Source organism: Cydia splendana, chromosome 3 (genome assembly GCF_910591565.1).
Source record: "Cydia splendana chromosome 3, ilCydSple1.2, whole genome shotgun sequence".
In the NCBI taxonomy this organism is placed as follows: domain Eukaryota; kingdom Metazoa; phylum Arthropoda; class Insecta; order Lepidoptera; family Tortricidae; genus Cydia; species Cydia splendana.
The window spans coordinates 13,192,097-13,217,851 of record NC_085962.1 but is presented as its reverse complement, the minus strand read 5'-3'; the positions used below and the strand labels follow the sequence as shown (position 1 = coordinate 13,217,851).

The 25,755-nt window shown below is 41.1% G+C and overlaps 1 protein-coding gene across 4 annotated transcripts in view; it reads left to right on the top strand.

The window, feature by feature from the left end:
- LOC134806825 (DNA-binding protein D-ETS-4) overlaps positions 1 to 25,755 on the top strand; it is a 64,447-nt gene that overhangs the window by 10,243 nt on the left and 28,449 nt on the right. Inside the window, exon 1 of one of the 4 annotated variants that reach the window (XM_063780215.1) lies at positions 6,671 to 6,763. The exons of 1 other annotated variant lie outside the window; for it this stretch is intronic. In XM_063780215.1, the coding sequence (XP_063636285.1) occupies positions 6,713 to 6,763 (51 nt within the window). In that variant the 5' untranslated portion in view covers positions 6,671 to 6,712. Of the gene's footprint in view, positions 1 to 6,670; positions 6,764 to 24,664; positions 24,859 to 25,755 lie in introns of those variants that run through there. 2 more of the 4 variants (XM_063780219.1, XM_063780218.1) reach the window with 2 other exon arrangements.

The window sequence follows — 25,755 nt, the reverse complement described above, 5'->3', positions numbered from 1 at the left end:
ATAATATAGAAACAGTATTCTTTGTTCCTACTTGATCGGAACCGGATCGGTCCGATCAAGTAAGGAACATTACAGGACTTACTGTCACTACTGCCCTTAGACAAGCCGAAGACAGGGTGAAATGGAAGCAGCTCGTCGGGGCCTCGGTGAAGGCATTTCAAGACAGGCACGACCTTCAGTAATGAAGAATACGAAGAAGAAGAGAATTCTTTGTAATAGAGAATGTTAGACGTAGTTTCTCTCAATCAATACTTTCGATGCGGAATGTACGGTCAGCCAAGAAAGTGGTCTACCACTTTTCGACTCTATCATCTGATTGATAGAGTCGAAAAGTGGTAGACCACTGTCTTGGCTGACCCTGACCGTACCTGCTTAATTCCAAAACGTGTTTTAGTTAACTTTGACTTTTGTTCAGTTTGACTTGAATTTTTAACCTGATTGAAATGTTATTACGGCACCATGATAGGTACCTAGTAAAACCACAATATCGGTAACTTATGGCACCTAGGTACTTACGTGTTAAGTACCTACAACCACTTTGTCCCTAAAAAGTTGAAAATGTCACAAAGCAAAGAAAATAAGTTTTTCACTTCTCATGCTCAAAAAGTGCACCTTTATGTCGTGCGTAGACGACATAAAATCGCATTTTATGCTCTAGAGCATAAAAGTAAAATTTTGTTCTAAGACTAAGGTAATCGGTCTCAACAGCCAAACAGTTAAAACATATTGCACAATTTTACTGAGCAATAAAATTGTGTAGATGACAAAACTTGTTATATTTATTATTTTATTTTTGCTACAATTTATTAGAAATCCGTATTTTCTGTCATTAAATTTAGTAAATAACATAAAATAGGAGTCGATTATCGTTCAAAAATGCTCCGAAATGTTTGACTTGGCAGAAAACCAAGCGTCTGAAACTCTGATCACATGTTGAAAATTTTAAAAAAATAATTAAAAAGTTAGTTGGCGGGAATTGGTTATGTATTATGTTCTTTCGCTTTACGACAATTTCGTGGTGTAAATTGCCGTGAAAAATATAATTATTTTCCTCGCAATCGAAGTGAAAAGCAGAGTGTACAACAAGGGCATAAATGTCCATTTTTACCCCCCGTCTACTATTTTGGTCTTCGCTTCGCTCAGACCAAAAAATTGCCTCGGGTAAAAATGGGTCACTTTATGCCCTTGTTGTACAATCTACTATTTCTTATTTCACCAGGCAATCACGAGGTGGTTAATAGGGATTTAGGTATAAGTAAAGGTTGCTTTAATGCCACATCATTTATACACGGTGGAAAAATCGAGTGCCATATGGATGGCAACTACCTTAAATATTGTAAATAGCACATTTTGTGTAAAGGAGACTTTCCTTTGTTTTTAAAAACAATAAATTCTGCATTTAAGGATTTATGAAAAATCGCTGGCCTCAGTCGGGACTCGAACCGGTCAAATGTGACAAAAAAATAACGTGCCGTATTTTATGATGCAGATTGAAAGGGTTACTGATAAGGTTCATTTTTCTCTAAATAACAAATACAATCAGAATAACGGAATGCCATGAAAATTGAAAACTAACACATTTGACCGGTTCGAGTCCCGACTGAGGCAAGCGATTTTTCATAAATCCTTAAATGCAGAATTTATTGTTTTTAAAAACAAAGGAAAGTCTCCTTTACACAAAATGTGCTATTTACAATATTTAAGGTAGTTGCCATCCATGTGGCACTCGATTTTTCCACCCTGTATATCGGACACTTTAAATGACAAGAGCGTAGAGTTAGACCAAGATAAGCCTGCAACGATTTTGATAGCACACGCAGTGCAAGTGTTAATTTAAACGTAATCTTTCTTCTTCGCGTTATCCCGGCATTTTGCCACGGCTCATGGGATCCTGGGGTCCGCTTGACAACTAATCCCAAGAATTGACGTAGGCACTAGTTTTTACGAAAGGGACTGCCATCTGACCTTTCAACCCAGAGGGTAAACTAGGTTCTATTGGGAGTAGTCCGGTACCCTCACGATGTTTTCATTAACCGAAAAGACACTGGTAAATATCAAATGATATTTCGTACATAAGTTCCGGGTTCCGAAAAACTCACTTGTTTGGCACAGCCGGGGTTTGAACTCGCGACCTCCGGATTGAGAGTTGCACGCTCTTACCGCTAGGCCACCAGCGCTTATTTTAAACGTCATATGAAATTATGACGTATAAATAACACTTGCACTGCGTGTGCTATCAAAATCGTCGCAGATTTATCTTGGTCTAACTCTATAAGCGTTCGGAACGCTTGGGCACAAACTGTGCCTACATTAATTTATCCAAGTGGAGTGCTTATTAATCGCACCAATCGGCTCAGTGAAAGGGAAACCAGCGTCACAGCCTGCGCGTGGGCACGCGTCCTTGCGATTTAATTTAATTATATGAGTTATTACGTGCCTACTGTTGTGCAGTTAAGTGCAGTTTGAAAGGTTTTGCGTCAAACGCTGTTTAACTCGTTTAGACGAAGGTTGCAAGGGCGTAATAAACTTTAAGCTTTCCCGAAATAGGAAGTCTATAATTAGGGGAGACCTAGGAGGGTTGTGATAATGAAGATTTCTCGGAAACTATGATAGCTGGCGAGCTGGAAACAATACTCTTATATCACCTTTGAAATGCGCTTTTTGACGCAACGGTGCATGTAAAACGGTTTTGAATGAGAAAGTGTAACCAAAACTTTTATAGTATTTATATCGTGACGTAAAATATCACGTTTGCGTTATTATGATATTTTTTCTTATAATTCTTATATTCTTTTGTTTTTCAAGTTTCAAGAGAGAACTTTGTTTATTAGTTTTGGCACATTGTTTGGCAATTAAGCATTCTGAAAAAGTCGTGACTTATTTTTGTATGTTTTTTGTATTGGTATAATGGTATTTTATGTTCAGTCTAGATTAAGAAGTGTCAAAAGCTACCTGGGAAGCTAACAACAACATACTCTTCTGGTTTTCTTCGATTTTCTCAAAAACCTTAATACCTTCATTCATTTTGATGATTGTTTTTGGAAGAGAATGAATTAAGGTACGCGTCATTATAAAGTTCGACGATGGTATGATTTTTTTTTGATATAATGTTGATAAAATAATAAAAACATCTCAAAATATGATCAATTCATTTCGCCGTCTCTAAGTAGGTAAAGGTACCAATTCATGAACAAATAATGTCCGGAACTTCAAAATCCCTAGTCATGACCGTGTCGCAAATCGCTCAGACTAAGAGCACAAAAAGGTGGCATTCTGCGTTCCTGTTGCATACTAAGTCCACGCAAGCTTTCGACTCAACCAAACCAGTATTACTGGAAACTTGCGATCTGCAAAAACTATGCGTAAACAGAGATTGTTTTTACACTAGTTTGGTCAGACGAACGCTCGATTGCTGTTGGTACGCCATTGGAATGGCGACAAAGGTTGTTAGCAACAGAGCGGGCAAAACCCAAGCCTTGGTCAACCGGTTCTGCGCCCGGATTACCGTAATCATGTATTAATAGTAGTCTCGATCACTAAGTTTAATAAAATACATTGTGGACATTTGTTTGCTGTTTTGTAAGTAGGAGTATTGAAAGAAAACGCTTTATATTTATACCTTCAACTTTAGAGCTTTAGGACATCGGGAGGCAGTTTCTGGAAATCAAAGGTAAGGCTTAGCAGAGGATGTGTTAAGAAAAATACAATTATATGTACCTACATATTAGTAAAAGTGGAAAAAGAAATAAAAATTAAGTACGATTCCATTTTTATAGGGGACAGAAAGTCTTGTAAGGATATATTATTATTAATTAAATATTTTACCTAATAGTTATTATCAATCGTTTTTATTTGCTTCAGCTTTGGATAAGGTAAGGTGGGTTAAGACTAGCATAGTTTATTTTACTCGGATCTAGACAAACAGTATGAGGATTCCATACAAATTATATTTAGTGGCCCACTGATTATTAACAGTCGGCCGGACGGTATCGGCCTGTCAGTTAGAACAAAATTTTGACAGTTCCGAACAACTGACAGGCCGATACCGTCCGGCGGACTGTTAATCAGTGGGCCTCTTTAGTCTTAGATACCTCACTTTACCTTACCATAATTATTCGATATGCCTAAACGTCGCCACGAAAATCGCCAAACGATGAGGTTTGAACAATGGTGGGTAGTCACTGACAGTACCGTCTTTACCATAAGGGCACACGGGGCCCGTGCCCCGAGATCAGACAGTAACAGTATATTTGATTACCCATAATAAATAGAAGGTCATAGTAGAAAAATGTTAGTTAAATTTTGCTTCCTTTACATTCCAAAAGGGCCCCAGCATAGTTTAAGACGGCCCTGGTCACTGGTCACTCGCCAAATCATGAAAGTGCGGCATTTCATGATATGCCTAGGAATTTCATGATCTGGTGCGTTATACGATCGGCCACCGACATATATTAGGTACCTAATACCTATGTCTAAGTTACACTTAACAATATTGTACGAAAAATAAATAATGGATCGTGACTCTCCGTAAAAGATTGTGCCTACTTACTATTCTGTTAATAATTTCTGATTGTGGTCACAAATATGCAGTTCTTATTAATAGACTCGAAATAAAATCGTCCAGGAAAGTAAATTACTTCCCATCCTAAGTGCTATTACCTATTAGTAAGAATAGTACCTTAGTATAATATTATACAACAACTGGTCCTGGTACGTCGGCGATTCAAAACAACGTTTACATATTCATACGCAGGCCCTGACACCGAAATAAGCAGGAAAATACCGAACATAATAATATGCAAATTGGTGCAATGTGACTTCAACTATTGCTATTCATTGTTTACTTGACTAATCATTTTAAATAAGGAGTTATTCAAAATAAAGGTATTATTTGGTGTTCGATAAACAGACGTTAGGCTAATGACGTCATTGTTATTTTATTAGGTAGATAATAATTCCAAAAAATGTAATAGATACTTAGGAAAGATTTTTTTTTAAATAATATCTTATACAAAATTTGGTAGACTTCTTTAGCCGCATTTTTAGGGTTCCGTACATCTAAAGGAAAAAACGGAACCCTTATATTATAGGATCACTCGTGCGTCTGTCTATCCGTCTGTCACAGCCCATTTTCTCCAAAAGTACTGGACCAATTAAGTTGAAATTTGGTACACATATGTAAATTCGTGACCCGAAAACGGACATCTTACGTAAACAAATGAATTTTAAACATGGAGGCCACTTTTGGGGGTTAAATGAGAAAATTAAAAAAAATGTCTTTTAAACTATATTGTGTTACATATCAAATGAAAGAGCTAATTTTGAGAATTTCAAATATGTATTTTTTGTAATTTTAAAATAAATAGTTTAGAAGTTATTTAAGATAATAGCCAAAAAATTACCATTCCCCCCTTTATCTCCGAAACTACTGGGTCTAAAATTTTGAAAAAAAAAAAATAAAGTTCTTTACTTATAGATGGCAGGAAAACCTATTAGAAATGTGCAGTCAAGCGTGAGTCGGACTAATTACTTAGTTTTTGATCCGACCCCTACGGGTTTTTAAAGGCAATTCACTCGCGTTTCACATATAAAAAATACATTGTTTAAAATTGGGTAATATTTAATTTTTGGGTATAACCCTTGGAACGCGAGTCCGACTCGCACTTGGCCGGTTTTTTTATTTCAATCCCTACTGGATGCACGAGGAAATTCTTCGCGGGCCCGGTGAATATCTATACTTAGATACTCAGACACGCAATCATTAGAGGTGTGTATGTAATTATGCAATTGTGTATTCAAAATGCGCATATGATTTCGAATGATATCTTTTCATTATCTAAGGACGTACCTCTTCCAACAAAGTTGAAATAACGTAAACAAATGAAAGGTCTAAGGTTATCTGACATTGGAATGGAATGTTGACTGCTGTTTACTTATTTATTTTCTTAGAGTTAAGTTGAGGGGTGTAACCTGGATTTTTATTTCATTTGTTAGAATATTCCTACACTCGGGATTGCCCAATTTTTTATTTTTTTTAGCAACAGTTAACAGTAACAACTTACTGTCCTTAATTCATTTTATCTACAAGACGAAATCTCTTCACCTACTGAAGTGTTACAGTAGGCGCACTTAGCTACAGATCAGCAGATTACACTTAAAATTTTGGTAAGTTAACCTCACTCGCTCATCGTAACCTGATATAGGTGGGTATAGCGTGTTATCTTAGATACCTAATTAAATTGTTTAAATGACAGCTCATAACTTCGTGATTATTGTTTCCAAGTCGAGCATAGCATAGTGGCAGTTGGATGGCGGCCAGTGGACACATCGAATCCCGTAAAATATTTGGATTGCATTCTATAAAAAAAGGTAATCTAAAATTTTATGATACTTATGATCGATGGGTCTATGTTGATACGCCACAAACAGAATACAGAATACAGACTTTATTGGTAAATATAAACATAGTTACATTTTACAAGTCATTAACTTAAAACTATTGAGTACAAACGTCTTGATCTTAAAAACTGATACCTTATAAGGGCCGTCGTCGTCGCAGCGATTACGCGACGATAGTCCACCGATAAACCCGCGAACTTGGTCGCCGATAACGACTCGATAACACTTCTGAATAAATAAGGTCTTGGTTGTGTAAAAGCACATTTACTTGTGATAACTAGGCGGGAGCGCGCGTTTGTGTTGTTTTACCAAAATGTTTTGCTGGGATTACAGTGCGGGAAGATACTGTGGCGAATGCTGTTCGGTGAGAAACACTCATCTACTTACATTTTGATTTGAGTCTGGCTAAAGAAATAATTGAGTTACATTTACAGTATTTACTAAATTGGTTGTTCCATACTTACGCTTACGCTATGGAATGTCCGATTTAGGTAGAACCCTAAATGACGTAACAATCACGGAGCGTGACTGTACCTACCGTCTGTACCTATGTACAGTCAGCACTCAGCTCCTACGCTACACTATCATCGTCAGCATGTGATCGCGCATAGGCCGCTCTTAGAGCACATGTCATGTGTCGTATCTGTAATTAGCCTTATCTTTTCGTAATAATTATAATCGACTAATCTTGATGATAGGGGTCATATTATTATATACCTAGATATTTTTCTAGCAGGAACAACATTTGTTTAGTGCTTGCCACAATAAAAATTGACAATCCTGTTACAATTGTACATACTACTTCAACGTCAAGATGTACATACAACCACAGACTTATATCAGCGTGCCACCGATCACCGATCTTGTACAAATTGAACGTAATCCGTACACATTTGATCCAATTAATTTTTATAATTTGCAATTAATAGTTCTTTATATAGAGCAGCGTACATGAAACTTTCAGGGTGTACCTATCGTCTTTTTTGTTTATCTTGATTGTAGTATAAAAAAAGAGTTACAAAAATATTTAAGGCAGGGGAAGTTTATCAAGTCAAATGTTCTGTGTCCACTACAAAAACATTCTACTGAAGTCACGTTTTATTTGTTTAGAGTTGGGCATGTTCGCTGACGCACAAATCACTGTACTTGCGGCATGTACTTCATTATAAGTCTGTGAGGAAAACATGCAGTATAGCTATTTAAAAATATTCACATGTCATCCAACTCATCGAAGTAATGATAAAGAGGCAAAATCGTAATACACATTTCATTTTATTCCTCTACTTATTACCAACGTAAAAAAGTAGGTAATCAAACTTTCTATATTCATAGACGTTATTCATTAAAAAAGTAAATAATTTACATACAATGTGACGTTTGCTTATCGATAACAGGACTGTCGATGTTTTTATTTTGTCAATCACTTACAACAAGTCGTTCGTGCTAGAAATATATCTAGGTGTATCATATAGCTAGGTACCTACCCTATTTTACCAAGTCTCTGACCACAATCTGCAAACGCTTGCAAGACTTGAATACTATTAATTCAGAATAATGTACAGTTCAATTCTATTTATTTTGTACTTTGTACCGAGTTGATTGTATCATCGTGTTATTTTCCGAATGATAAAAGTAGAATGTAGATAAATTGATAAAATATATTATAATCTTTGAAATAAGTCACACTAACGTCAGAGATTATCGTTTGTGGAAATACTGGAAATCGAATCGCTATAGGTATATCTTGTTAGTTAAGTGTTCTGTTTAAAAAAACCGGCCAAGTGCGAGTCGAACTCGCCCACCGACGAGGGTCCCGTACAAATTAAACTTTTTTTTTTTACAAATTTATAGTTTTTAGTTTTTTCCCTATATTTGTAGTGTAAGACGATATTACTTGGAATATCTACTTGCCAAATTTCATAGTTCTAGGTAAACGGGAAGAACCCTATAGAGTGTCGAAATATACGTATTTGCGGCATAAACGGCCGTATCTTTTTTTTCACGTTAACTTAGAAGTTTGATTTTTCACAACTTTAAGGGATTGTAGACCTGAATATATGGTTTTAATTTCAACTCGATACCTTCACGTGTTTCCGAGATAGAGGGTCTTGACAGATAGACGGACGAACGGACGGACGGACATAACACGCGACTAAACGTCGTAAGCGCCGAAATAATAATGGTGATGCTTACGCGTTTAGGTCGCGAGATTCACGTTCCGCTTCTTTGGTTTGTTGTCAAAACAACAACAACTCATGGCGCAAAATATTGGTTCTCTGTGCCGCTTCTATACTTAGTAACAATAGTTCAATGTTCAATAGGTACCTAACATTATCAGCCTCCCTGCAACTGCCGTTTAAAGTATCTGAATCGTGCTAACGTACTAACTTAATACCTAAGTTTATCGAATTTTGAAACGTTGGTTTTACGAATGAATGGGTTTTCGTACGAGACAAGTCACATTTTTCGTTGACTCATTGACAAACCCACTTGCATAATAATACACGCCCGCTAGCACAATAGACTCTATTAGCATATTATGAGAATTGGCTACAATAATAGTATGTGCATAATGGGTTATTCCTAGGTATACATAGCCGTACCAACAACATCACTTAAGTGGCCGTAATGTTTACCCACGTAGGTGGCTGTTGTTTTTATTAATGTTGTCCATTGATATAGAATAAAGAACATGTTGTTATTTATTTTCATGTCACCAAACACCAAATTAAGTGATCCAGTAGATCACGTTTTATTGACATCTAAGGGTTCCGTACACATATGTCGACGCGGAATCGGTAAAATCCGATAGGAAAAAGCTTTATGTCTGCGCAATAAGAGCGAAAAAGTCTTCGTTCGGCTCGGCTCGCATCGGCCGGCGCCTGCCGACGCGTCGGTCGACGCCTTTTTCGCTCTTATTGCGCGCACATAAAGCTTTTCCTATCGGATTTTGCCAAATGCGCGTCGATATATCTGGGGAGACCCTAAAGGAAACCTTTACGGTTTTCTTGTAGAGTTTCGTTGGGTTCAATTACTTAAATTAGAAAACGCTGAGACCCACGAGACAGTGTGATTCAACGACGACTCATGAAAAATCAATGCATTCAATAAATAGAGCACACTGATGCACAAATCGTCAATTTTACATAATTTGTTGTTATTAGTACCTACCTATTAAATAAATGCATTTGGCAAATGTGGATATCTAATCTAAATATATAAACGTGAAAGACCTGACTGACTGACTGACTGACTTAAATCAACGCACAGCCCAAACCGCTGGGACTAGAAAGTCCAAATTTGGCAACTAGATTCCTTATAAGGTCTAGGTGTCCACTAAGAAAGGATTTTTCAATATTCATCCCTTAAAGGAGTGAAATGGGGGTCCAAAGTTTGTATGGGGAAACAAGATAAGTTAGACTATTTTATTCCAAATTTCACAGGAGTATTCCTAAAGATAAATGAGTAAACACGTGTTTCAGGTTTCTTGAAAATTGAACCCCTAAGAGGGGGAAAAGTCCCCAATAGGGTTGATAACTCAAAATATCAATATGGGTATCGTTTTCATAGTATTGTGAGCCGCTAATAACAAAAATGGCATCAAAATTAAAATTAACGTAGCCGAAGTGAACAATCATCCCCCTGGTGGGGGTGCAATGGGGTTGAAATTTCAAAATATCAATATGGGTATCATTTCCAAGGTTTTGTGGGACGCTAATTACAAAAATGGGATCAAAATTAAAATATAACGTAGCCGACGTGAACTATGGCCCCTGGTGGAGAATGTTAATTACGAAGATAGCATAGACGGTTGTAACATACACGCTGATTTGCAGCCACACGTGATCCAGACTTTTGAGAATTCAATCCCTTAAAGTAAATTTGTTGAGCTACAAAATTATAAGATTACAAATACCTTCTAATAATTGAACAGTACACAAACATCGTTTTTAAAATAATTATCAATTTAAACGGTTTGTTTACATTCAAAATACCTAAAACCATTAAAGTACATAGATTATTAAAAAAACTCTCCTGCGCGTGCGAAGCCGCGGGCAAAAGCTAGTTATTATTATATATGCAGTAACCGCGTTTTACTACAGAGGATATAGTGTACGACCGCTTCTCCGTTCAAAGGTAGTCCACATTTTCCTCTCCCATCATTGACATTATCGACTAGACCAGAACTATGTATGCTCCTTCGTTTGACATTTTTTATCAGCATTTTTCGTATGTTTTTCTATAACATAAATGACATAATGAAAATGTAATTTATGTCATAATCAGATATAGAAGTTTTTGTGGCAAAAACGAGTGTTTGAAAAAATGAAACATCGATAAATCTGTTATCGATAAGTCTTAGGTAGATTAATATTTAAAATATGTAACTTCTACTTGCTGTAGGTAAGTTACCGTGACAATAATGCAAATCAATTACAAAGCGGTACACAATTTCTTTATTACATATATTAAGTATGTAGTTAAAATTAAAACGTAAACTGTAGTATGCAGTGCCAAAAGAATAGAAACTACTAATATATCAAAAGAAAAGAACACATATTTAATTACACAAACGGGTCTACCGCGATATAATTTCATTGTTTTTACCTTTAATTCCGACGTTTCAGCTGAGTTGCACCAGCTGTGGTCACGGAAAGACCGTCGTCGTCGTCGGAATTAAAGGTAAAAACAATGAAATTATATCGCGGTAGACCCGTTTGTGTAATTAAATAAAAGAAAAGAAGATATCGAACCTGTTGTGTGGTTCGCGGTAGCTATCTTCTTATAAAATGTAATAAATGTCTAAGTATAACGTTAAGGTAACATCGATAACAGACATGTCGATATTTTATTTTGTCAATCACTTTATTTTGCCACAAAAACTTCTATGTCTGGTCATAATTATAATCATCTTTAATACAAATGTAAATTAATGTACATGTAGAGATACTATTTGTAGAGCCATTAGAGCGTGTTACAACATATTTTTGCGGCCTTTGAGGAGTAACATATTATTGCAGGTGACGGTTGGCTAGAGAAAAAGTATTGACGAAAAATCATATTTCGTTTTTTTTACAATAAACTAATTAGTTTGGCGTGCTGAAATTTTGTATTTTAATTAATGTAGACTTGTAGAGCCACACCACCCGTAAAAAATACAAGCGCCAAATCTGTGGGGGCGGAATCACTTAGCTTTTCCTGGCACGGCCTTTGGTTTTAAATGGATTTGTTATACAATTTCCATTTAGATTTTGAACTTACAATTCCAGGAATAACGATACTTTCACCTAAATTATTAATTTTATTGAAAGTACCCTCAAAAAAGAACATAAAAAATTATATTAAAGGCATCATTTCAGCCCATTGTTAACAATCTACTATTCCATGCCAACTTGCAGCTTTCTTGCACTCACCATCACGGAGCAAAGCCGCTGACGGACAGACAGACGGACATGGCCAAACTATAAGGGGTCCTAGTTGAATACGGAACCCTAAAAATGGGGACTACGTTTGCATGGAAATGCGGTTTGACCGCGGTCGTCCACTTTCATGATAGTTCTCTCGTAGCTTGTAGCGCGTTGATGTCTTTTGCCAACGGAAGAAAAGTGATGACGAATTATTACTAATACCTATAAAATACCAGATGTAGTACCTACCTATTTACTACAATTGTTTTTTAAACGTACAAGGTATTTTCCTTGCCGTGCGTGAACACTTGTTATACCTAAATAGTTGATGTATTTATACATTGGGACCCGGGTATGTCCTTAAACTACGTCCAAGACCACCGGTGGACGGGCAGCAGCGTCCCTCAAATTCGGTGTACTCGACTGCGATCGCCAACCCGCCTGCCAAGCGTGGCGATTATGGCATTCACCCCCCATCATGATGAGCACAATAGAACCACGGCCCCGAGGTTCCGGCGACCCCCGGTGCTCTGGCTATGGTAGCGGTCAGGGCATTAGCGGGGTCAGGGGTGCTAAGAATCTCCGGCAAAGATCCGGCTACCCGCCCCGACGACGACTGGCCCTGGTAACACACAACATACGCACTATGAGGACTGACGAAAAGATCTGCGAGCTGGAAGAGGAACTGAGCAGGTTACACTGGGACATTGTAGGGTTATGCGAAGTCCGTAGAGAGGGGGAGGACACGACAACCCTGAAGTCTGGTAACTTGCTCTACCACCGGGAGGGCGACCAACAGTCCCAAGGTGGTGTCGGGTTTCTCGTTCACAAGTCCCTCGTAAACAACATAATAACCATCGACAGTGTGTCGAGCAGGGTGGTATACCTAATACTCAGAATATCCAAAAGATATTCGCTGAAGGTCATTCAGGTATACGCACCGACCTCGTCACACTCCGATGATGAAGTAGAAGCTATGTATGAGGACGTAAGTAGGGCCATACATACTTCTAAAACCTACTTTACTGTTGTTATGGGGGACTTCAACGCAAAGTTGGGCAAGAGAAGCGGGGATGAGTTGAGAGTGGGGCAATTTGGGTATGGGCAACGGAACCCTAGGGGTCAGAGGCTGGCCGACTTTCTGGAGAGAGAGGAACTCTTCATGATGAACTCTTTCTTCCAGAAGCCGCCTCACAGGAAATGGACCTGGATGAGTCCTGACGGTTCCACGAGAAACGAGATAGACTTCATCATGACCGACAAGAAACGGATATTCAGTGATGTCTCTGTGATCAACAGGGTAAAGACCGGTAGTGATCACCGAATCGTAAGAGGCACACTGAATATCAATATTAAACTTGAAAGGTCCAGCCTGATGAAGTCTACGCTCCGACCTACTCGAGCCTATGTTCAAAACCCCGAAAGCTTTCAACTCGAGCTCTCTAACCGCTTTGCTTGCCTAGAGAACTTGGCTTCAGTGGACGAAATCAACGACGGGCTAGTGGAAACTGTCCACACAGTAGGGTCTAAGTTTTTTAGATCCCGCCGTAAAGATAGACCTCAGAAATTGACCGAGCAAACCTTGAACCTCATGGCTGAACGACGCTCGCTACAGTTGCAGTCTCCCGATGACGCGGAGTCATATAGGCAGCTCAATAGACGTATATCTAAGTCCCTGCGACATGATCTGCGTCTCTTTAATACTAACCGTATTAAAGAGACTATTGAGCGAAACCAAGGCTCCAAAGTGTTCGCAAAGGACAAGTCTATTGGGCAAAGCCAGCTGACAAAGCTGAAACGGGAAGATGGCAGCATAGCGTCGAGCAAAGCGGAGGTTTTAGGTGAGATCGAGAGGTTCTATGGACAGTTATACACTTCGATCGCAAAGCCCGTTGACAGCTTGGTAGGAGATCCAAGAGCCAAGCTGTCCCGACATTATACCGAAGATATCCCGGACATCAGTCTGTACGAGATTAGAATGGCCCTGAAGCAGCTTAAGAACAACAAGGCGCCGGGCAAAGACGGAATCACTTCAGAGCTTCTGAGAGCGGGTGGAACACCGGTACTTAAAGTCCTCCAGAAGCTCTTTAATTCCGTCTTGTCCGAGGGCATAACGCCTGAAACATGGAGTAGAGGCGAGGTGGTGCTGTTCTTCAAAAAAGGTGATAACAACCTATTGAAGAACTACAGACCCATCACGCTTCTGAGCCATGTCTATAAGCTGTTTTCAAGGGTCATCACGAACCGTCTCGAACACAGACTTGATGACTTCCAGCCTCCCGAACAAGCCGGTTTCCGAAAAGGCTATAGTACCATAGACCACATCCATACGCTGCGGCAAGTTATACAGAAGACCGAAGAGTATAACTTGCCATTATGCTTAGCGTTTGTGGACTATGAGAAAGCCTTCGATTCGGTGGCAACATGGGCGGTGCTTGAGTCTCTTCAGCGATGCCATATTGACTATCGGTACATCGAAGTGTTGAAGTGTTTGTATAGTAACGCCACCATGTCGGTCCGAGTACAGGAGCAGAGCACGAGGGCGATTCCATTGCGAAGAGGCGTAAGGCAGGGAGACGTTATCTCTCCGAAACTGTTTACTGCCGTAATGGAAGACGCCTTCAAGCTCCTGGAATGGGAAGGACTTGGCATCAACATCAACGGCGAATACATCACTCACCTTCGGTTTGCCGACGATATCGTAGTCATGGCAAAGTCGATGGAGGAACTCAGCATGATGCTCGATGACCTCAACCGAGTTTCACAACGGGTGGGCTTGAAAATGAACATGGACAAGACGAAACTTATGTCAAATGCCAATGTTGTGCCCATCCCAGTCTCTGTTGGGAACTCGGTACTCGAAGTTGTTGACTCGTACATCTACCTAGGACAAGTAGTCCAATTAGGTAGGTCCAACTTCGAGAAAGAGGTCAACCGCCGAATCCAACTCGGTTGGGCAGCGTTCGGGAAACTACGTAATGTCTTTTCGTCCGACATACCTCAGTGCCTCAAGACGAAAGTCTTTAATCAATGTGTGTTACCAGTGATGACTTACGGCTCCGAAACGTGGTCTTTCACTATCGGCCTCATCTCAAAACTCAAAGTCGCTCAACGAGCTATGGAGAGGGCTATGCTCGGAGTTTCTCTACGTGATCGAATCAGAAATGAGGAGATCCGTAGACGAACTAAAGTCACCGACATAGCCCACCGGATTAGCAAGCTGAAGTGGCAATGGGCAGGCCACATTGCACGCAGAGAAGATGGCCGATGGGGTCGAAAAGTGCTCGAGTGGAGACCACGGACTAGCAAGCGCAGCGTAGGACGTCCACCCACAAGATGGACAGACGATCTTGTTAACGTCGCCGGAAGACGCTGGATGCGGGTCGCTTCCAACCGGCACGTATGGAGGTCCAAGGGGGAGGCCTATGTTCAGCAGTGGACGTCTTATGGCTGAGATGATGATGATGATGATGATGATTTATACATTTTATAATTAATAGATAATAAATAATGACTAATGCCAGTACCTAGTTACACAATCGTTTTTCCACACAAATTATTCGCGTCATACATTGTGGGTGTGTGTATGTATAATTACTGTGCAACGTGCGTAATAGTTAGTATACACAAGTGCCTAATGTACAGTCAGCAAAACGATAGTTTTGCTCACTTCACCTACTCTCGGTACAAATACCAATTATTTGTTAATATTATTTATTGCACCACAAAACAGGCGGTTTAATCGCCTTAAGCGATCTTTTCCATACAACCAGTGGCGGATTTGCCCTAAGGCCAAGTAGACCCGGGCGGCAAGTTTTTTGGGGGCGGCAAATTGTGACAAAAAATTCGCTGATGATAACAAGAAATTTAATAACTCAAAATGTAGTCAATATGATGGGTGCTGAGAAAGGGGCAGCTACAGGGCCTGGGGCCTAGGGCGGCAAAGACTTCAAACCTTAGGGTAACTTAGGGTATATAATACTGGTTGCTACTCAGTGTTCTTTAAATAATTAAAACAGTCGAATCAATGAAAACCTTTGTTTAAAGTATTAGCTGCGGGGTGGTATGATTTTGATAGGCCCTGTGATGACTGATCCCTGAAATCCAGCTATAGATAACCCAGCTTTTGTGTTACTTTCATTAAGGGGTGTTTACACTGCCGTATTTTTTTTTTTTTTTTTTTTTTTTTTTTTTTTTTTTTTTTTTTTTTTTTTTTTTTTTTTTTTTTTTCATGCTCCTCCAACATGATCGGAGTCTTTTTGTTTCCTTGGTACTCTTTCATTCCAGTTCTCTCTTTTATGCCTCTCGTACTTTTATTCTACATACTTGTTCTTTCTTTCATTCTTCATCTTTTATACTTATATGGGTGGGATTCCCATCTATCTCTATCCTACTTGTATTTCTTTTATTTACCGGGAAAGGAGTTGTACACAGGGTTTTTCTTTATTTGGTAGTTCATTGTATACATGCATTTTTACATCTACATTTCTTTACATATGAGTTTACTTATTTTGTGCTGTTTTACATGCTTAACTTTTTCTTAATACTATGTTATGGTCACAATTTGTATATAATCATTATATGCTATTGTGATCCTATTTCTACTTATTACTATTTATTACCTTAATTGCTATATTTTTACAATATTCTAAGAACTTTTGTCTAATTGCATCGTTTTTGACAATATCTTGTAAGTACTGAGTCTTTATTTGTATGCCTAGTTCTATCTCTGTGTTTAATTTGTTTATTCCGTACCGCGGGCAATCTGTTAGTATGTGTACTACGCTCTGGCTCACCTGGGGATCACAGGTACATGCCGGGTTGTCCTTACACTTGAACCTGTTCAGGTATTCGGAGAACCCGCCATGTCCCGTCAGCACCTGTACCAGAACATGGTCCAGTTGTATTTTCTTAATAATACGATTTGCCTCTATGGCATCTGGGAAGAAGATTTTCGTGGTTGAAGCGGTCTCGCCTTGATGGTAACGCTGGTTCCATTCTTCAAGTGACTCTAATCGTATTTGCCTTTTTGCGTATGAGACTGGGCACCTGTCATAATTTGGCTTTGTTTTTAATTTGAGGGCAGCTTCCTTGGCGAGGACGTCCGCTCTTTCGTTTCCTTCCAACCCGGCATGGGCTTTGATCCAAAATAACTCAGTTATTTTGCCCATTGTTCCTAAATCATTTAGGTTGCTTCTTATTTGGACTGCTAGGGGATGGAGGGAAACGTTATTCACGACTGTCTCAAGGGCGGATCTTGAGTCGCAATATATGCTGCAGTTTGGGATCGGGCTTTGGAGGGCCTGTGTTGTTGCCTCCAGAAGTGCCAGCAGTTCAGCTTGGTAGACAGTGCAGAAATGGTCTAACTTTAGTTTCTTGGTTTTGGTCTCCGTACCGTTTCTCCATACTGAGACTGCTGCTCCGACCTTGCCTTCTAATTTGCTGCCATCCGTATATATTTTGAGGCCTTCTGAGTTGTGCTCCTCTAGTTGTGCCCGGTCTGCCACACAAGTAAATTGTAATTCTGTCATTTTTGCGGGATGAGGCGTGTTTTCATATGGAATCAATTTCTCAATCTCTCTATCTCCGACCGCTTGCCGGGCGTAGCCTTTCTTTATACAATAAAGTGAGGCTGCTTCTCGGACTCTAATATCCAGTGGAAGCAACCCTGCAAGCAGAAGGGCTGAGTTAAGTGAGACCGTTCTGTATGCCTTAATTATCTTCTGTGCAAATCCTCGCTGCACCGCATCCAGCTGCTTTCTCACACATATTTTATTTGTTGCAGGTGCCCATGCGCTAGCTGCGTACATAATCACCGGTTCGATTACTGCCGTGTAGATTGTTCGTGTTATTTCTGGTCCCAGGCCCCAGTGGATTTTTGCTGCCCGAGCTAGCTGCTTGTAGATTCCAAGAGCCTTTTGACAGACATTTGTTGCGTGTGTGTTAAAAGTCAACTTATCGTCCACTGTGAGACCCAGGATCTTAATCTCGCGGGAGAGTCCGATGCTGACCCCTCCCATGCTCAGTCGTGGGGAGTCATACTTCATTTTGTTTGTCACTACCATTGCTTGGGTTTTGTGGGGGGCAAAGTTGAGTTTGTTTCTGACACCCCACGCCCGAACATGCGCTAGGGCAGCATCTGCCTCTCTTTGAATCCCCTGTGCTGTATCCCCTGAGAAAACCAACACCACATCATCGGCGAACGCCTGTACGTGGTGTCCCATCCCTTCGAGTTCCTTCAACAGGGGATCCAGCAGGAGATTCCAGAAGGTTGGTCCGCCTATCGAACCCTGTATGCAGCCTTTATTTGTCTGTTTTGGGTATTCTGTTCCGGCGTATCTTACTACTACCTTCCTTTCGGATAGGTAGCTGTCTACCAGGCGTCTGAGGTTTATTGGCGTCCTTGTTTCAGCAAGTCTGCATTGTATTGCCGGCCACCACGCGTTATCGAATGCGCCCTCTATGTCTAGTGATACTACAACGGTAAGCTTTTTGTGTTTTAGCTTTATTTTGAGGTGTTGTACCAGGGCATAGAGAGAGTCCTCGGTGTTGCGCTGTGGTGTAAAACCGAATTGATTACGACTCATACCTGGTAGGATGTAATGACGTATTCTTCGCACCATCATTTTTTCCAAGATCTTGCCAAAGACGGGCAAGAGCCCGATTGGTCTGTAGGATTTTGGGTGCGAATAGTCATCCTTGCCTGATTTTCTCAGCACCACCACGATCGCTTTCTTCCAGGGCCGGGGAAAGTGATTTAATTCCAGGCACGCATTTATTAGGGCTAGGAAGATATTCGGGTCATGGTCTATAATTGTTTTGCATATGTCGGCTGTGAGGCCGTCATACCCAGGTGCTTTTTTGGGATTAAAGCTAGCCGCAGCCCAGCGTAATTCATCCACAGTGAATGGTGGGTCCCATGCTTCATCATGTGATCTCTCATTCACCGTTTTTGCTCTATTTCTTTCTATTTCGTGGTCTGCTTCATCGTTTTCTATCTTATCTTCCGGGTAGAAGGTCTCCGCCAATAGTTTTGCCGACTCCATATTGCTTAGTGGTTTTCCATTTTGGATCAATGTCATTTGTTCCTCCCTTTTTGTTGTTCGACCTATGACCCGGTAAATCCCATCCCACATGCTCTCGCGGGTCTGCTTCCCGCAAAACTCCTTCCAGCTCGTGGTCTGGGCATTCTTAACTTCCAGCTCATATTCCTGCTTTGCCTGGACATACTGCTCTATTACCCATGCGCGACGAACAGGAGCCGCGCACCGAATTCGTCGTTTTTTCGTTGCGACAACTTTTTTCATTTTTTCGAGTTTTTCGGACCACCAGGGTAACCCCATCTGTTTCTTTTCCTTTACCTTGGGAATTGAGTCATTGCAAGCTTCTTCTATTGTTTTAATGTATTTTTCTACGGTTGTTTCTAGTTCTGTTTTATTGCTTATTCCTTCTATTGCTATTTTGTTTATGTTGTTTTCTTTCCAGGTCTCTTTAAGTTTTTCAAGTAGTTGACTCCAGTTTGCCTTTTTTGTGTTGTATTTCCTGGTAGATCTTTTGATTTCTACTCCCTGTGGCTTCCCCATGTTGAGGTCGAAAATAATTGCCCTGTGGTCGGAGCTCGTCACGTCCCCTGAAACTCTCCAGTTGCTGATGCACACTAGCATGTCCTCTGTGCAGGCAGTTACATCCACGCAACTGGTATACCTTCTTTCGCCTCGGGTTGTGTCAAAGGTGGGCTCCGATCCCCGATTTAAAATGTGCATCTCCTGTTCGTCCAGCATACCTGCAAAAATCTCCCCCCTGTGATCCACCTTTGTGCTTCCCCACCATGTGTTCCAGGCATTGATATCACCACCCAGAAGGATGCTGTCAGTCCCGATCTCCTTTCTGATTTTTTCGATCCATTCTATGTAGGGTTCGATTGGTGCATCTCCCTCTAGATATACCGATGCTACTCCGATTTGCCCTTTTTCGGTTTTTATCTTTACCACCGCGATGTTATGTGTGGTAAGGGTGGGACAGTGGGTTATATTTAGGTGGTCGTTGAAGATCACGATGGCGGCTTTGTTCACCCCGGTTGTTCTTTCGCATTGTATGACTCTGGTGCCTGTGTGGGTTTTGAGTCGTCCCGTGTTGCTGGTGTATGGTTCCTGGACTAGCGCAAAAGCCACCTTTCTTTTTTCCGCCTCGACTATCAGTTCGGCTGTAGCAAGTGCGCTCCTCTGTAGGTTCGCCTGGATCACTACATATGGTTTTTCTTGCGTGTTTGATTGTTCGCCTTGGGTGCCCTTAGCAGTAGGCTACAGTTGATCTAGCCAGATCGTCCCATTTCCTACGCACCGAGCACCTGGTATCGAAAGCATTGTGCTCGGTGTTTTCTGTATTTGCCCTGGAACAATTTCTGCATTTTGGTGGCAACCCGGCGGTCCAATCTGGACATTCCAACCTTAGGTGAGGTCCCCCACAGTGGGAGCACAGGTCCACGGTTTCGGTGCACAGCCGCTTACTATGACCGAAACTCAGGCAGCGTGTACATTGGATCAGTGGGGTCTGATCTTCCACCTTGATCCGTTGTAGATCTATGTGTACGCTTCCGGTACCCGTGGCTCTCTGCCAGATGGTAGGAGAGACGCTGACCACTATGTGGCAAGTGTGGGGGTTCCTGGTTTTCTTTCTATATTTTATGTGTACCCTGTCTTCCTCCTCGTCGAGGCCGCGAAAGACGTCCCGATTCTGGTTCCTAAGAGCTTTTAGAACGTCCTCATCTGTATTGACTGAGAGGACGCTCTTAAGGACCAAAAGCGGGTCCTTGTTCTTCACTTCCTCGACGGTGAGGTCGACTCCCTGGCTCTCCATCCTTTCTCGGAATTTGTCTCTCTCTCCTTTGGTCCCGAATCCCATTAGTACCTTCCTATCCTTCGCCTTTCTTACTCTTTCCACCTTTATCCATCCCTCCTTGGCGTCAGCTGCCTTTCTTATTTTATCCAGGACTTCCTCTCCTGTTTCGGTGTCATTTTTGGAGGTGATGACAACGGTGTGTAATGTGCTTCTTCCTTCCGGTCTGACTTTTGGGACTGAACTAGGCGGCCCGGCTGTCACGCTCGCGTATGACGCCGTTGTCGCCACCCCCTCAATTGTCCTTTCTTGTTTTTCGAAACTGGTTTTCATTTCGGTCTTGATCTCTTCCAGTAGTTTGGTGTTTCTAGCTATTAGTGTTTTTATATCCTGGATATCTTCCTCATTTGTACATTTCTGCACATACATCTCTCTTTCTTTCTCTGCGTTTGCCGTGAAGGTTTTGTCTGTCGCGGATGCTTCAGACATCACCTTCCCGGGAGTCTCCTTTTCTCCTGCTCCTGTCTTTCCCTTTTTTCCCTCAGCCACTGCCTCCTTTACCAATGTATACAGGCGGTCCAGCAGACCTTTAGTCTCGACTTTTATCGTCGTTTTTATGTTTCTAGATTCGTCTAGGTTTGCTTTACCCTTGATTACGCAAGCTCTCGCCTCCATAATCTTGTCCATGTAGTGTTTCGCCTCCTTGATCTTATCCCTTTGATATTTTGGTGCTGAGACCAGGGACTTTCGCATGGCTTGTTGTTCAGCCGGGGTTTTTTGTGGTGTGATCGGTTCGTTCACGGACGGTACTGCCTGTTGCTTTTCGATTTGGCTTTGGGTAAGCTGTTGCGTTTTTGGCGGAGTTTTTGCAGGGCCAGCCTGCGACGTCGTTGGGGTGGCTGTGGGGGTCAGAGTTTGAGTAATGTCCCTGTTGGTCGTTTCCCATTTTTCGATACTCCGTCTGACGGTTTTGTCCGGGCTTTTAGCCATGTCTTCTGACAGGGCTTTGGTTGCCTTTTTGACTGGGGTTCTGAATCCGATCATTTCTGGTACAGGTTATGCTAGGTCAGTCAATAGGGACCGCCTTCCAGTCAGTCGGTTACACTTATTGAGTTGGAGGTTATATTTTATTTGAACCCCTGTAAATGGGGGGTTGCAGTCAGATAGGGTTTGAAATAAAACACAAAGTATTGTCAATGTAGATACAAAGGAATAAAATAAAATATCGACTCTATGTAGAGTTTGTCTGACGACTAAAGTGCCGGTGTACTATAAGTTTAATGTAAGGTGAGTCGCAGACTCTGTCAGTTTACTATTTCTGTTTTTTATGCTCTATATAGAGCCGTAAAAAGTGCCTCTGTATAGGGGGGGCAGAAGTATCTTAATAACTAGGATAAGCAGAGTCCGTCTGCACTTTCAGGAGCCGAAAACCCGGTTTCCCTGAGCTTATACGAGTGAACGAAATTTAGGCTCTATGTAGAGCCGTTTTCTCTGCACTAGCTGATAGCTCTCCCCGAGCCCTTTCCAACGAACCCAAACTCGACCTGGTTATGTCCAGGGGCTCCGGAGCTATGGCGCCTCTAGTTTTACCGATATCCGAATCGGTAAAAGATCGGTTTACCGGAAGCTGTCGTATCTCCGGAACTACTGGGCCTACGAACCTGCGGTTTGGGGTGCTGTCCTCAGCTCCGCGAGAGCTATCTTCCGAGATGGTCAGTTGGCTCAAGTAGGGGCCCGAATTTTCGGCACCCGAAAAGTCCCGAGGTTTTTCCGAACCTCGGTTTTCGTGAAGGCCAGACTCCTCCCTTATTTCCAGTCCAAACCCCGTCTCTCCACGACCTACCGTTTGGAAGTTACGGCTGTTTGAAATTTTCCAATATGGCGGCGCAACTGTCAAAGTTCAATTTCAAATTGAATTTGCGCCGCTTCTGGTGGTCCTAGAACGACGGGATTTCCACTGTTTCGGGGAAGTATGACCCTCTCTACCTATTTGGATCACTTCCAGACGTCCAGAATTTGACGTCTCGGATTCGGTCTGGATGGTGGGGGGTGGGTGTATTTTGTCCCTCTAAGGCCTAAATCGAAATCCCCAAGTCGCTACGACAAACGGTTGTCCCGCTACGTCAAATTCAAGAAAACCAAGATGGCGGCCGAACTGTCAAAGTCGGGTTTTAAATTTTAATATCTCAGGTCCTATGCGTCCTAGAGGACTGCAGTTTTCTCTGGGCAGTTCGGCTTGACCTTGGCCTTAGTCTGCAAGTGGTCCGAATACAAATTTCGACCTTCAAGATTTTTTCCAAAATTTTTTGGAATTTTGTCGTTTTTAAACTTGGGGTCTACAGGTACTTATATTTACACAATTTTTCCGTTTCTCCGGTGTTCCTGAGACACAGGGTTCACGAGATATTCAATTTTGAATTTTACCTGAAAAATACCGGTTTTTTCAAAATTTTTGTTTTATGACTTAGGAACCTGGTCCTTGGGCTTATTTAAGTCGAAAGGGGTGCTATGAAGTCAAATACAATGCCAAAAAGTATTATTTTCTATTTATTTTTGAATTTTTGCTATATTTCACAAAAAATTTAATATCTCGAGAACCGTACAAGATAAAATCAAGCAAAAAACGTCATAAAATATCTTAAATATAACACTATCTTATTCTAAACTAAGTTAAATTATTCTTATACAAAATTTTTTGGAAAACTCAAAAAATAAAAATTTTTACTAAAGTGTCCTTAAAGTGGTCCAAAAAATTGTCCAAAAATCTGTGACTTCGTGAGTATGTTCCTTGGTCGAGCGCGCAGCAGATTCTTCAATAAAAAATATAGGGTCTGCCTGAACTTTTCTCACTATTCACTCTTAAAGTTTGAGTTTTTAAAATGAAATATTTCCAAAACTAATTGTCCAAAAAATCTGTTTTAAGTACCGTTTAGGTCCAGATGGTGTGCCGCTTCGTCCCACGTTGTCAAAAGTTGCCGCTCGCGTCCGGATCTATGACCACGCCGCCACGTGGTTTTTGTTTTTCTGGCGATTGTACTTCAGCCGGTAGTTGTATTGCAGCGCTGAGGGTGTCGGCGTGTAGAGCTTTGTGCGGCGCTTCCAACGGTGTATTGCACTCGTGTGTCGCGACGTCCTGTCGCTTTGAAATTTGCGTTTTTCTTGAACTTAACCTCACTTTTCACGGTTTTTGACACTTTGCGGTTTTGTGAGCAGTCCGCCACTTACACACTGCAATCCTTCGGTTGGCGCGCACTGTCCCGCACACACTGGTTTTTGTTTGGAGCCAATCGGGCTAAAATTGCCACGTCCACGAATTTTTAAGAGCGGAGCTTTGCGAAAACGATGTTGCTACGACGCCCTGTGGCACGTGACTTACACTGCCGTATTTGTTGCTCAAGTCTCGCAACTTATTTTTAGAGTATGAATGAATTGAGACATGCGTCATGACGGTGAGGCTTTAGGGGTCGGCGGAATGAATTAACTTCCGCGGAACCGGGGTTTACCAGTAGATACATTCATTATTTGCTTGATACGCTACTAGGGTTTAAGTTCATTTATTATTATATTACATGATTCAAGATATTGTAGGTATAGAATGAATGCACTATGAACGAACGCACCTTCATCGATGATCTGATGATATTGTTATTAATGGAGCACATAAACTCTAGGATGACGTTTTGGAAAAAGCAATGTAGTTATGCAATCTACAAATTATGGACAGCGGCAAGGCATCTTTTATCGTCCTTGTATTTTCTCAGTGCAACTTGAATAGAACTGTATCGTCACAAAAGACGGAAATATATTCAATTAAAATCTAATTAGAAACATATGACGTTAGTTCCGAGTGTTCTATTATAGTTTTATTGGCGAGGCGTACTTCCCGCGGTGACGTAGACAGCCATTGAGGCTCGAGCGCGGCGCGGGCGGCGCTCAGTGGCCGTGTGATCTACCCGTCGCGCACACGCTGGGGCATGGACATCACCAAACACCAGTGTTTTGTTTTATTGAACAATACACTAACTACTGAGCCCGTCCCCAGTTTTGTTTTATCAATGATGTACAGCGGCTCAGTTAGCACGGGACTTCAGTGAACGCGTTTTGTTATTGGGCTTCAGCGTACCGGCCGGCGTCCTAACCTCAAATGTTCGCTGACTGACTGTGTGAGTGTTGTTTAGTTAAAAAGTGACTTATGGAGGAAAGTTGGCAATACCAAGTGAGTTATTACTAGGTTTATACGTGTTAGGTAAGACTGCTTTACGTACAAGACGACAGTGCCCGTTTGGATCTGAATTTAAAAAGCTTGCACGAATTCACGTTTAAGTAATGGGCAATTTAGTTTATCTGACAGTTACATCTTTAAACAAGACGAGCGTTCTTTATTGTTGATTTATGCAGAGAATTTGTATGCAATAGAGCTTAAAGCTTATGCTATTAAAGTCACGGAGTACAAACTCGAGTAATAACAATTAGAGGTATGCAGACACGGAAGCGGATTTGAGATTAAAATTTAACCGAATCCAGTATGGTCTAAAATGGAATAGCATCCATGACGGTATTTGGCTTCGTGCTGTGAAAATCCCAAGGCCTTTGGCCTAACCTTGTAGAAATTGTATCAAAAGACAGGCGCATGCGTCTATACAATGTCGTGACGTCATCATTAATAAGAGCAGCCTTACTGCCGGTATCATTCGTTTCCTGTAAAAAAAATCTCACGCTGTTATCTGTTAGTCTTTTTGATCGGACTACAGTCGAACCAAGAATTATTAGTGTAGTCACGTATGTTAAGTCGAAAAACGCTCGACATGTTTCTCTCCGTACCGAGGAGTGTCATCAGGAGCTTTATTTAATAATCATAATCATAATCATCGCATTTATTCCTGATAAACTATAACATACACAAGTACAAAACAACAAAGAAAGTTAAACATAAAATAGGTAGATATATAGTTTACCACGAAATGATTCCGCCTCAGCATAATGCTAACCCACGCTAACCCAAAAGTCAGCGATCTTCCGGTGAGACCATTTCTGGATAATACGTCTGTACATTGTCAAGAGTATAAGAAGCGGAGCTTATATTCTGAGAACAGATCTTCCCTATTGGATTCTA